A 13,632-nucleotide genomic window follows, 5' to 3' on the forward strand; every position below is an offset into this window, starting at 1 on the left:
AACACAAATCAATCTCACTTGGTGGTAATTTCATAAAGTAAATACCCATAAGGTAAGGTGACTCTCTCAAGATTCACGTACACAACAGCTTAGAACTGAAGACTCGATTCCTCAGTCTAGTGGGAAAGCCAGACATGTAGACAATAAGATAAAATGTTTACCTATTTCCTAATTCCTGGTGTCCCCCACCCAAGACAATCTTTCAAAGAGGTAAAAATATAAATAGTATAGGAATAAAATGCCCAAGGCTTCCTCTGCAGAGACACTGGACCAATATACTTTTGTTCCTCTAACAACTGTCCTCAAATAATGGCTAATGCCACCTATGCCAAGCAGAATCAACCCATATGGAAGGGATTACACCATTTGCTAGAAAAACAAGGACCTATACTCTAATTTTCTTTTACAAACCTGTCTGAATTCACGAATTAGGTGGCTTAGTCTTTCTGGATAAATGAGTCAGAGTTTGGGAGTGCCCCCTCCATCCCAATGTTCCTTTAGAAATTCATAAGCATTTCTAGATCACAGTGACGCTCTGTGATCTTTAGTCTCATGCCTCTGGATCTTTCTGTCCAGAGGACATTAAAACCCTACCACAGGGGAAGTGGTGGGGGACAGGGGATGAGAGCATAGGCTTGGGCTCAGGCTGCTTGTATTCTCACACTGGCTATGATGCCATTTACTAGCTGTGAGACCCGGAAGAAGGTATTAAATCTCTTTGTACTTAGTTTCCTCATTTTTGACAGGGATGATATCCCTCATAGGGTTGCTGTGGGGATTAAACACAAAAAATCTAAAGCACCATGTAAAGGCATAACACACAAGAAGCACTGAAGAACCTCAGCTGCTTTGTTGTTCTATTATTACTGTTATTGTTGTTGGTACTGTCATGACAAGGCTGAGGAACAACATAAAAACACAGTACACAAAGAGGGCAGGATATCTTTTGTTGTTGTGAGGTGCCAGAGTTGGTTCTGACTCATAGCGACCGTATGCACAACAGAATGGAACACTTCCTAGTCCTGCACCATCTTCACAATTGTTGCTAGCTAGAGCCCATCATTGCAGTCACCGTGTCAACCCATCTTATTGAGGGTCTTCCTCTCTTTCGCTGACCCTCTACTTTACCAAGCATGACGTCCTTCTCCAAGGACTGGTCCCTCCAGATAATATGTCCCAAGTATGTGAGACAAAGTCTCACCATCCTCACTTCTAAGAAACATTCTGGCTGTACTTCTTCTAAGACATATTTATTTGTTCATTCTTCTGGCAGTCTGCGGTATATTTAATATTCTTCACCAACACCGTAATTCAAAGGCATCACTTCTTCGGTCTTATTCATTGTTCTGTTCTTGTATGCATATGAGGCAACTGAAAATACCATGGCTTGGGTCAGGCACACCTCAGTCCTCAAAGTAACGTCTTTGCTTTTTAACACTTTTGAGTGCTCTTTTGCAGCAGATTTGCCCAGTGCAATATGTTGTTTGATTTCTTGACTGCTGCTTCCATGGGCAGGATATAGGATAAACATATAGGGACAATTTATGCCTCTGCTATATTAAATGACCACTGTGCTGCTGGTTCTTGGTGGCGAAACAGAAAACACTACTAACTACATGTTATATTCAAAGATATTTCAGTGACACAGCTCATATCCCAACCGTCTTTGTTTTTTCCAAGTACTTTAATAACACTGTAGCTCATTAATCCTTACTACTCCTAGGGGCCCCCACATGTCTGTCGGTGTGTTGTACTGTGGGGGCTTGTGTGTTGCCGTGATGCTGGAAGCTATGCCACCGGTATTTTGATACCACCAGGGTCACCCATGGAGAACAGGTTTCAGCTGAGCTTCCAGACTAAGACAGACTAGGAAGAAGGACCCGGCAGCCTACTTCTGAAAAGCATTAGCCAGTGAAAACATTATGAATAGCAGCGGAACACTGTCTGATACAGTGCTGGAAGATGAGCCCCTCAGCTTGGAAGGCACTCAAAAGATGACTGGGGAAGAGCTGCCTACTCAAAGTAGAGTCGACCTTAATGACGTGGATGGAGTCAAGCTTTCGGGACCTTCATTTGCTGATGTGGCATAACTCAAAATGAGAAGAAACAGCTGCAAACATCCATTAATAATTGGAACCTAGAATGTACGAAGTAGGAATCTAGGAAAATTGGAAATCATCAAAAATGAAATGGAATGAATAGACATCTATATCCTAAGCATTAGTGAGCTGAAATGGACTGGTATTGGCCATTCTGAATTGGACAATCATATAGTCTACTATATGACTCTCTCTCTCTCTCTCTCTATTTTGTAGTCTACTATGCTGAGAATTCTTTTTTATGCTGAGAATGGCAACTTGAAGAGGAATGGTGTTGCATTCATGGCCAAAAAGAATGCTTCAAGATCTATCCCGAAGTACAACGCTGTCAGTGATAGCATAATATCCATACGCCTACAAGGAAGATCAGTTAATATGACTATTGTTCAAATTTACGCACCAACCACTAGAGCCAAAGATGAAGAAATACAAGATTTTTATCAGCTGCTGCAGTCTGAAATTGATCGAACATGCAATCAAGATGAATTGATAATTACTGGTGATGGGAATGCCAAAGTTGGAAACAAAGAAGGAAGATCAGTAGTTGGAAAATATGGCCTTGGTGATAGAAACAATGCTGGAGATCGAATGATAGAATTTTGCAAGACCAACGGCTTCTTCATTGTAAATACCTTCTTTCACCAACATAAATGGCAACTATACATATGGACCTCACCAGATGGAACACACAGAAATCAAATTGACTAAATCTGTGGAAAGAGACGATGGAAAAGCTCAATATCACCAGTCAGAACAAGGTCAGGAGCCGACTGTGGAACAGACCATCAATTGCTCATATGCAAGTTCAAGCTGAAACTTAAGAACATCAGAGCAAGTCCACAAGACCCAAAATATGACCTTAAGTATATCCCACCTGAATTTAGAGACCATCTCAAGAATAGATTTGATGCACTGAACACTAGTGACCGAAGACCAGATGAGCTATGGCATGACATCAAGGATATCATACATGAAGAAAGGAAGAGGTCATTGAAAAGATAGGAAAGAAAGAAAAGACCAAGATGGAGATCAGAGGAGACTCTCAAACTTGCTCTTGAATGTCGAGCAGCTAAAGCAAAAGGAAGAATTGATGAAGTAAAAGAACTGAAGATTTCAAAGGGCATCTCGAGAAGACAAAGTATTATAATGACATGTGCAAAGAGCTGGAGATGGAAAACCAAAAGGGAAGAACATGCTCGGCGTTTCTCAAGCTGAAAGAACTGAAGAAAAAATTCAAGCCTTGAGTTCCAATACTGAAGGATTCTATGGGACAAATATTAAACGACACAGGAAGCATCAAAAGAAGATGGAAGGAATACACAGAGTCATTATACCAAAAAGAATTAGTCAATGTTCAACCATTTCAAGAGGTGGCGTAAGATCAGGAACCGATGGTACTAAAGGAAGAAGTCCAAGCTGCTCTGAAGGCGCTGGCAAAAAACAAGGCTCCAGGAATTGATGGAATATCAACTGAGATGTTTCAACAAATAGATGCAGCGCTGGAGGTGCTCACTCATCTATGCCAAGAAATATGGAAGACAGCTTCCTAGCCAACTGACTAGAAGAGATCCATATTTATGCCTATTCCCAAGAAAGCTGATCCAACCAAATGTAGAAATTATAAAACAATATTAAAATCACACGCAAGCAAAATTTTGCTGAAGATCATTCAAAAACGGCTGCAGCAGTATATCAACAGGAAACTGCCAGAAATTCAGGCTGGTTTCAGAAGAGGACGTGGAACCAGGGATATCATTGCTGATGTCAGATGGATCCTGGCTGAAAGAAAAGAATACCAGAAGGACGTTTACCTGTGTTTTATTGACTATGCAAAGGCATTCGACTGTATGAATCACAACAAATTATGGATAACGTTGCGAAGAACGGGAATTCCAGAACACTTAATTGTGCTCATGAGGAAACTTTACATAGATCCAGAGGCAGTTGTTTGGACAGAACAAGGGGATACTGACTGGTTTAAAGTCAGGAAAGGTGTGCGTCAGGGTTGTATTCTTTCACCATACCTATTCAATCTGTATGCTGAGCAAATAATCCGAGAAGCTGGACTATATGAAGAAGAACGGGGCATCAGGATTGGAGGAAGACTTATTAACAGCCTGCATTACGCAGATGACACAACCTTGCTTGCTGAAAGTGAAGAGGACTTGAAGCACTTACTAATGAAGATCAGAGACCACAGCCTTCAGTATGGATTACATCTCAACATAAAGAAAACAAAAATCCTCACAACTGGACCAATGAGCAACATCATGATAAATGGAGAAAAGATTGAAGTTGTCAAGGATTTCATTTTACTTGGATCCACAATCAACAGCCATGGAAGCAGCAGTCAAGAAATCAAAAGATGCATTGCATTGGGTAAATCTGCTGCAAAGGACCTCTTTAAAGTGTTGAAGAGCAAAGATGTCACCTTGAAGACTAAGGTGCACCTGACTCAAGCCATGGTATTTTCAATCACATCATATGCATATGAAAGCTGGACAATGAATAAGGAAGACCAAAGAATTATTGATGGCTCTGAACTGTGGTGTTGGCGAAGAATATTGAATATACCGTGGACTGCCAAAAGAAAGAACAAATCTGTCTTAGGAGTACACCAGGATGCTCCTTAGAGGCAAGGATGGCAAGGCTGCGTCTTACACAGTTTGGACATGTTGTCAGGAGGGATCAGTCCTTGGAGAACGACATCATGCTTAGCAGAGTACAAGGTCTGCAGAAAAGAGAAAGACCCTCAACGAGGTAAACTGACATAGTGGCTGCAACGATGAGCTCGAGCATAACAACGATTGTACGGATGGCGCAGGACCAGGCAGTGTTTCGTTTTGTTGTGCATAGGGTCGCTATGAGTCGGAACCGACTCGATGGCACCTAACAACAACTCCTAGGGGGGTTATGTTTTTGAAGTTTTCTTTGTATAAGTCTTTTACATCTCTGGTAAGATTTATTCCAAAGTATTTTATCTTCTTGGGGGCTACTGTAAATGGAATTGATTTGGTGATTTCCTCTTCGATGTTCTTTTTGTTGGTGTAGAGGAATCCAACTGATTTTTGTATGTTTATCTCGTTTTCTGTGTATAAGATCATGTCGCCTGCAAACAGAGATAGTATTACTTCTTCCTTGCCAATCTGGATGCCCGTTATTTCATTATCTTGCCTAACTGCTCTGGCTAGGAAGGACCTCCAACACAATGTTGAATAAGCGCGGTGATAATGGGCATCCTTGTCTGGTTCCCGATCTCAAAGGGAATGCTTTCAGGCTCTCTCCATTTAGTATGATGTTGGCTATTGGCTTTGTATAAAGGCCCTTTATTACGCTGAGTAATTTTCCTTCTATTCCTATTTTGCTGAGAGTTTTTATCATGAATGGGTGTTGATCTTTGTCAAATGCCTTTTCTGCATCAATGGATAAAACCATGTGATTCTTGTCTTTTGTTTTATTTATATGATGGGTTACATTAATTGTTTTTCTAATGTTGAACCATCCCTGCATGCCTGGTATGAGTTCCACTTGGTCATGGTGAATTATTTTTTTGATATGTTGTTGAATTCCATTGGCTAGAATTTTGTTGAGGATTTCTGCATCTAAGTTTATGAGAGATATAGGTCTGTAATTTTCTTTTTCTATGGTGTCTTTACCTGGTTTTGGTATCAGGGATATGCTGGCTTCATAGAATGAGTTTGGGAGTATTCCGTCCTTTTGTATGCTCTGAAATACCTTTAGTATTAGTGGTGTTAATTCTTCTCTGAAAGTTTGGTAGAACTCTGCAGTGAAGCCGTCCGGGCCAGGACTTTTTTTTGTTGGGAGTTTTTGATTACTTTTTCAATCTCTTCTTTTGTTATGGGTCTATTTAGTTGTTCTACCTCTGTGTTAGTTTAGGTAGGTAGTGTGTTTCTAGGAATTCATCCATTTCTTCTATGTTTTCAAATTTGTTAGAATATAATTTTTCATAGTAATCTGATATGATTCTTTTAATGTCAGTTGGGTCTGCTATAATATCGCCCATTTCATTTCTCATTTGGGTTATTTGCCTCCTCTCCTGTTTTTCTTTTGTCAGTGCGGCCAATGGTTTATTAATTTTGTTGATTTTTTCAAAGAACCAGCTTTTGGTCTCGTTAATTCTTTCAACTGTTTTTCTTGTTTTCTATTTCATTTAGTTCTGCTCTAATTTTTATCATTTGTTTTCTTCTGGTGCCTGAGGGTTTCTTTTGTTGCTCTCTTTCTATTCATTCAAGTTGTAAGGATGATTCTTTGATTTTGGCCCTTTCTTCTTTTTGTATGTGTGCATTTATTGATATAAATTGACCTCTGAGCACTGCTTTTGCTGTGTCCCGAAGGTTCGGTGGTTTATGTTTTTAATATTCCTATTTCATCCTGATTAGAATGGCCAGGTGGCTGGGTCAAGTTCACTTGACTAGGATGCTCCAACCCACACCTTGCCTATTTTTCCCCACTAAATCTGTTGTGCCAATTACAGTGATGAATGGACTTTGAATTAGCTTTTAATCCTTGAGCTGTTTTTTCTTTTTAATATTTATATAACTCCCTCCCCCAAGAAATGATTGATTCATTTTTTCTAATGTGACAAATTAATAAATAAGGTGGAGTTTAACATGAATTAAAACAAAAACTTTTAAGTGCTCCTCACATATCAATGAGCCAAACTACAAACAAGTAACATCCATTTAAATGCTAACACAATTACTCTCCATGCTAGATAAATTCAGTATGCCTTTACTTTTCTGGTGTATTAAAGATATAAAAACTTACCGACATTCCTTTGGGAAGAGACATCTGAATGCAAAACCAGTAATGCCACTGTATTGTGAAGATTCCCAAATTCTCGGGCTTGTGCTGAACTCCATCGACGTATCTGGCACCAGAGAAGATAGCCATTAGTGTTTTGGTTAGAGATAACATGAAAAAGGAGATGATTTGCCGGTTCATGGTATTTTTGGGCCACAAATATTTCTCAAAACTTGACAGAAGAGGTCAAGGTAAAAAAAAGTCACATAGGTGTTAAGGTAGCTCGAATGTGTTTTTCCCCTAGACATTATTTACTCACATTCTAAATCAAATCCATTCATGTATTCAGTTTATGTACTGATGTGCCAGGTAGTTTTTCTGTTCATTAGTATAAAGGGAAAAGCCTGTGGAGCGGAGCAGGGGATCAGGAGGCCTGGCCACATACTGTGCTGTACCAACGTGGACAAGTTTTTCCCGTAACAGTGTCTCATCGCTTCGTATGCTACCTGTTCTGCCTACTTTGTGGCTGTGAGGATCAAATTAAATATTAAAAATGAGAATGTTTTCAAAAGTAAAAATGTGCTTCATAAATGCAAGACGATTATTAATTACATGTGCAGCTGAATTACAGCAAATTTAAATCAATCATTAGAGTCAATGGAATTCCTGATACAGAAGGGCTTGACGTAAAAACTAGCTATTGCAGATCTCAACAAAGTATTAATACACAGCATGTTACAGTGTCAGTACTGGTTTTTTAATACTGAAGAGTAAGAGCAGCATAGTGATATGACAGGAAGCTGAGAGGAGGCCTAAGCAGCAAGCCCATCTCCCTTAATAAAGAAAGGGAAGGCTGAGGGAAAACCTTGTCGGTGCAATGTATTACATACAGAATGCATATATATTTCACTCAGGCTTTGAAATCACCAGAGCCTTGAAACCCTGAACAGGTTACTTCTCTGTGCTTTATTTCTTGCCCTTAACATGGGGAGAAAACTGCCTACTTTACTGAACTGTGAGTATCAGAAGTATGAAGTATGGCATATGAAGTGACCAGTTCTGTCTGGCAGGTAATAGGTTCTCCATTATAGGGCTTATCATTACGGCATGTTAACATTTTGTGTATTTCAAGTCTATCAAAAAAAAGAGATACAGTGGGAAACATACCAATAACCACTGCCGTTGAGTCGATTCCAACTCATAGCAAGAGAGCCACTTTTTCTAATATATATCTGCAGTCCTTTTATTATAAAACAACTTCCCTTTCATTTCCTGAAAGAGGGTGTTCTATTTGTAACAATATCATTCCACTTATAAGAGTACAACTTCACTTTTGAATTTTGGCCTTGTTATTAGCATCAGAACAGCCTTGTTCACAGCCCCAAAGGAGGAGAGGTGGAGCTCCCCAGTGCTGCCTATTCCTTGCTTGTAAGCCCCCAGTCAGAATCCACCTTTCCCTCCCATGGCACGCAGCATTTCACACAGATCTAGTCACTCATTTCCATGGGTTATTATTAGACTAAATTCTATGAAGAAGTTGTAAAAATAACTGAACTCCAAAGAATTTTAAAATATATGTAGTACTAGTAATTGGACTCTTATGAAATTTAAATATCAACCACTTACAATAGGAAAGAAAGCAGCTATGAAAACCCTGGCTGATTCACCGGGACTCTAGAAGCGGTCATTACCTGGTTGTTTTGCCGACTGGCCCCTAGGAGAAAGTTGATCATGTGTCGCAGAGCTGAATGCCTCAGGAGAAGATCTCCAGCCCTAATGCCTTGCTGTCATAAGATACCAAGAATGATAAATTATATTCCTATCCAGATAAAAATTTGTTTTAAAAACATAGTTAAAAATGAAGTATTGTCAATATATTTTTTAAATGCTATGATTTACATAAAGAAAACCAAAAAACCAAACCCATGGACGCTGAGTTGATTCTGACTCACAGCGACCCTACAGGACAGAACAGAACTGCCCCATAGTGTTTCCAAGGAGCACCTAGTGGATTCAGACTGCCAGCCTCTTGGTTAGCATTTAACCGCTACACCACCAGGGTTTCCAAGAAGGCACTTATTAAAATCTAATTAAAAAAATTCTTGAGTTCCAATAGCCTCACACTGCTTGAAATGGCTACCAAAAATACAATTAGCCACTAGTTTAAATGCAGACTCCTACTATTATCAGTAAGTAACTATATCTACCTGTATCAGAATTCTTGCAAGTAATGCACTGCACAAATCAAGGTTTTAAAAACTTATAAAATCATATCATATAGATCCTTTATTGACCAGATCCTATATTGGCTAGACATTTTTCCACATTTAAAATCCTTTGTCATTTTTTTTCCTTTAGACTAAAATCCAAACAGTAAAACAGGACCCTTGAACACTGAAAAGTGAATTTCTTTCCTTCACAGCCATTATAAATACAGTAAGACTTAGCATGTAATATGAAATGACATTAGAAAAAAAAAAATCATTTACCTTTTGTACAAAAGTGTTGAAGAGGAAAAAGTACTGAGCACAGTTTTTACAATTTTCTGGAACATCTTTGTCCAACAGAGCTAGTAGTACGTCCAGTAACTGATGAAGGCTGTTTAACTGGTTAGAGGAAAGGTGAAATTACATGAAGAAAAAGAGTATAAGAAAGACATTTGTAACAGTATTGATTTGAAATAAATCACCATAAGAACAAAAGGAAAGTCAGATTGATACAGTCCAGTCTCAGATTCAGATGGATTTATGTATTAGAGAGCAAATACAGAATTATCAGTTTTACCTTTCAAGGAAAGATTAGTACGGGAGACGTAATTAATAAAAGGAAAACCTGGCTGTTTCCTAGAGTTCAGAATCAAGGGCATGATTCTACTGCCTAATGGCCACATTTTCTCCAGAGTCAAATTCTATCTCTTAAAAAAAGGCAGGGCGCTTAGGGGAGAAGTATTTCTGAATCCCTCCCTCCACTATGCTACTTCTTCACATAATCACAGATGCAAAGAATAAAAACACAGACACAGGCAGAGGGGCTAGAAATTAAGCCAATGGAGCAAATGGAGAGCAACAGCCTGACAGAATGACAACGGTAATATCGACTCAACTGTGAACTTACTTGAAAGCTCGCTGACGCCTCATGGAAAGCTTTGAAAAACATTTTATTTGTTTAGAAGCCATTTTGGTTATCACATTGTTCTTCTCTCCCTCCCACCCCAGCTATATTTTTGGACAAGTCCCTATAAATTCATCTGTGATCTGAGAATTAAGACCAGGCTTACTACTCTTATTAGTTCACTCCCTCTGAAGATGTATAGACTTTTGAAATATTCCCATCCTCCCTGTCACATCCATTATAAAAACAGTAAAAGTTAGCATTTACATAGCACTTCATTTTCAAAGTACTTTACAATTTAAAGTGGGTGGCAAGAGGCACCATTTCCATCATGGAGGGGGGGAAAAAAAAGACATAAGATACATCAGCTGGATATCAAATAGAATTTACTGAGGTAAATTGCTTCCATGGTTATGTCCTCCAGTCCCTTCCCTTTCTATCACCTGCAGTCCTGCCTTTAGAGGTTGGTGGGGTGATATGTTATGGCCAGACCCCAATCCTTAGGGAGACTGCACTAATTCTGCTTTCATCCTTTGTTTCAGTTGATACACGGGAGGAAGGTCCTCGTGTTAAGTAATCTTGATGCAGCTTAGAAGTAATTCCACAGGAGTATCTCAGTGCAATGGTATTCAAACTGTCCACAGGTCCTGTGAAGGCAGGGCTGCACATCCCGCCCTGACCTGACCTAGAGCAGCTCCCAATGACCTGTATTATATATTCTTGCATCCAGGTAACATTTGCTTGAAAAAAGGTTCTGCTGTTTAAAAACACTGCCTCTGAGTAAACCTCAACTTCCTCATGATTCCTGGAATTGACAGATAGTCTTCTTCTAGGTCCTTCCTAAATGGCATATTAGACCTCCTGGTTCATTCTGGACTGAGCAAAGCTCTCGAGCGTCTCTGGACTAACAGCGCATCCTGGGCCAGGTAATGCTGCAGGAACTAAGTGCTTGGGTACTAGGCACTACATCTAGATAACATCCTCCTGAAAGGACTTGCTCAAGGTTGCATAGCAAAGCCAAAATCTGAATTTGAAGCAGCAATTCCTAGAATTGTATTCAGTTCATTAAGACACACTGCCTCCAGCCAATATTTACAAGGAGCCAATTAGTTCTGAAAATAACATTTTTCAAAGTTTTCCATGTAGTGTCAGCTGTTTGAAACAGCAAACTTGGGAAACAGCTGCTGTAAGGCTTAATAACATATTGAAAGATCAGACTTAAAATGTGTATCATTTATTTCCCTAAGACTTTTACATCTTTGGGGAGTGAGGATGGCAATAAATACCACAGTTTGTTTTAGCATGTGTGTAAGTGGAACTGTGAACCAGAAGATATGTTGCAGAAAATAGGGTTAGGAAGAAGAAATTTACAGGAACAGAAACAAAGGCTGGGGAATAAAAGAGATCCATGAAGGAACTGTTCTGGCTAATGCCCCTGAGAGAATGACATTATTTAGTTTGGTTATCAACTACAGGTCTGATCAGCAAAATAGCTTATGGGAAAAACAGACAAAGCCGGCGGCAGCTCAAAATGTCTGCTGGTCTAGACTAGAGTCCTAGGCTCAGGTTAGTCTCAGTTCAGAGAGATGTAATACAAACTCCTGAGAGAGAACTCTGAAAAGGGGGTGTTCTAGAGAGAAAATCCTGAAGCAGATCAAAAGCAGACCTAAAATTCTAGCCTACCCTGGTTCCTGCGATATGAGGAGGAAGGGACAGCATGCCTTCTACCCCGGAACTTATCAGAAAGATAGTGCATTTTATGTGGCAAAAGTACCAGACTCCAATCCTAGGTGCTGTTTCTTACTATGAGCATTTAACAGGATGAACATGTAAGATCTAAAAACGAGACTGACCTTATCCTGATAAAACAAGGCACTATCTAGAGTTTTCTCCAGAATAGTGGATACAGCAACTCGTACTTCTCTCACACTGCACTCCAACAAGAAAATCCTAAAATAAAGAGAAATACAGTGTCAGAAAGCAACACAGACTTCTCGTAACTCCAACCTTTCCATCACAGGTCCCAGATAATGTCCTAGAAACAAAATTCCTCAAAGGCCTTGGCTCAAGTCTTCTGAGAACTTCAGTACACACTCATGGGCCACCATAAAGGAGGAAGTCAAACAGGAAAACAGAACCCTTGAACACTGAAAGGTGGATTTTTTTTTTTTTCTATTTCTTTCTCTCTACCCCTAAAATGAACATCTGTATAAATGTAGATTTGGACTTAAAGGTATATGAAGGCAAAGAACCTAACATCTTATGAGTTCTGTAAATTAAGGAGTAGATCTGACACTCCTTCAGTTTCTCAGAATAAGATACCAGTTAAAGTTTAGAGACCAGATAGCACCTTGTGATCCCTCTTTGCACCTATATTTGTATTCTTTTACTTTCCTCTCCGCTTCCCTCCCCTACCCCAACCTTTACTTATTACTTAGCCCTCCTGGAAGCATTTGAGATAGAAAAGGTCCTTGTTCCTTCCATTCTTCTCCTATCATCGTCAACGTCATCATCATCATCATCTCAGCGGTTAACATTTATTAGGCACTTGCAGTGTTACAGTCAGAGACTATCCTAAGCACTGGATATGCATTATTTAATTCAATCCTTAAAACACCCTGTGAGATGGGGTCTTACAGTATTCCCACTGGATAGATGAGGCAGTATTAGACGTGGTGGAAGGCACTGTTAGGCAGAAATAGCTGCTTTGTGGGGCTGCATCATGATGGTAATGACCTGAGAGCAACTAGGTAACCCGCACACCTTTATGCTCTCACTTTGACGTGACAACCAGTATCATAATCAGCAAAGTGAAAATGCATCTATCATTGCTGACATTTAAAAAAAATTTTTTTTATTGTGCTTTAAGTGAAAGTTCACAAAACAAGCCAGTCTCCCTTACAAAAACTTATATACACCTTATTATATATTCCTGGTTGCTCTCCCTCTAATGAGACAGCACACTCCTTTCCTCCACTCTCTATTTTTGTGTCCATTCGGCCAGCTTCTGACCCCCTCTGCCTTCTCATTTCTTCTCCAGACAGGAGCTGCTCACAGTCTCATGTGTCTACTTGGTCCAAGAAGCTCACTCTTCACCAATATCGTTTTCTACTCCACAGTCCAGTCCAATGCCTGTCTGAAGAGTTGGCTTTGGGAATTGTTCCTGTCTTGGGCTAACAGAAGGTCTGGGGACCATGACCTCTGGGGTCCTTCTAGTCTCAGTCAGACCATTAAGTCTGGTCTTTTATGAAAATTTGGGGTCTGCATCCCACTGTTCTCCTGCTACATCAGGGGTTCTCTGTTATGTTCCCCATCAGGGCAGTTATCGGTTGTAGCCGGGCACCATCTAGTTTTTCTGGTCTCAGGATGGATGTAGTCTCTGGTTTATGTGGCCCTTTCTGTCTCTTGGGCTCATAACTACCTTGTGTCTTTGGTGTTCTTCATTCTCCTTTGCTCCAGGTTAGAGACCAATTGATGCATCTTAGATGGCCGCCTGCTAGTGTTTAAGACCCCAGATGCCATTCTCCAAAGTGGGACGCAGAATGTTTTCTTAATAGATCTTATTATGCCAATCGGCTTAGATGTCCCCTGAAACCATGGTCCCCAAACCCCTGCCCCTGCTACGTGGGCCTTCAAAGCATTCAGTTTATTCCAGAAA

General features: G+C 39.9%; 1 protein-coding gene across 5 annotated transcripts in view; it reads right to left on the reverse strand.

Moving 5' to 3' along the window:
- The window catches only part of USP24 (ubiquitin specific peptidase 24), a 171,855-nt gene that overhangs the window by 17,331 nt on the left and 140,892 nt on the right, over positions 1 to 13,632 (reverse strand). For 4 of the 5 annotated variants that reach the window (XM_064282027.1, XM_064282026.1, XM_064282025.1 and 1 more), the window contains exons 56-59: positions 11,828 to 11,924; positions 9,353 to 9,469; positions 8,555 to 8,647; positions 6,888 to 6,990 (exon numbers count right to left, since the gene is read on the reverse strand). In XM_064282027.1, the coding sequence (XP_064138097.1) occupies positions 6,888 to 6,990; positions 8,555 to 8,647; positions 9,353 to 9,469; positions 11,828 to 11,924 (410 nt within the window). Of the gene's footprint in view, positions 1 to 24; positions 3,879 to 6,887; positions 6,991 to 8,554; positions 8,648 to 9,352; positions 9,470 to 11,827; positions 11,925 to 13,632 lie in introns of those variants that run through there. The other variant, XM_064282028.1, reaches the window with a different exon arrangement.

This window comes from Loxodonta africana, chromosome 3, assembly GCF_030014295.1.
Source record: "Loxodonta africana isolate mLoxAfr1 chromosome 3, mLoxAfr1.hap2, whole genome shotgun sequence".
Classification (NCBI taxonomy): Eukaryota; Metazoa; Chordata; class Mammalia; order Proboscidea; family Elephantidae; genus Loxodonta; species Loxodonta africana.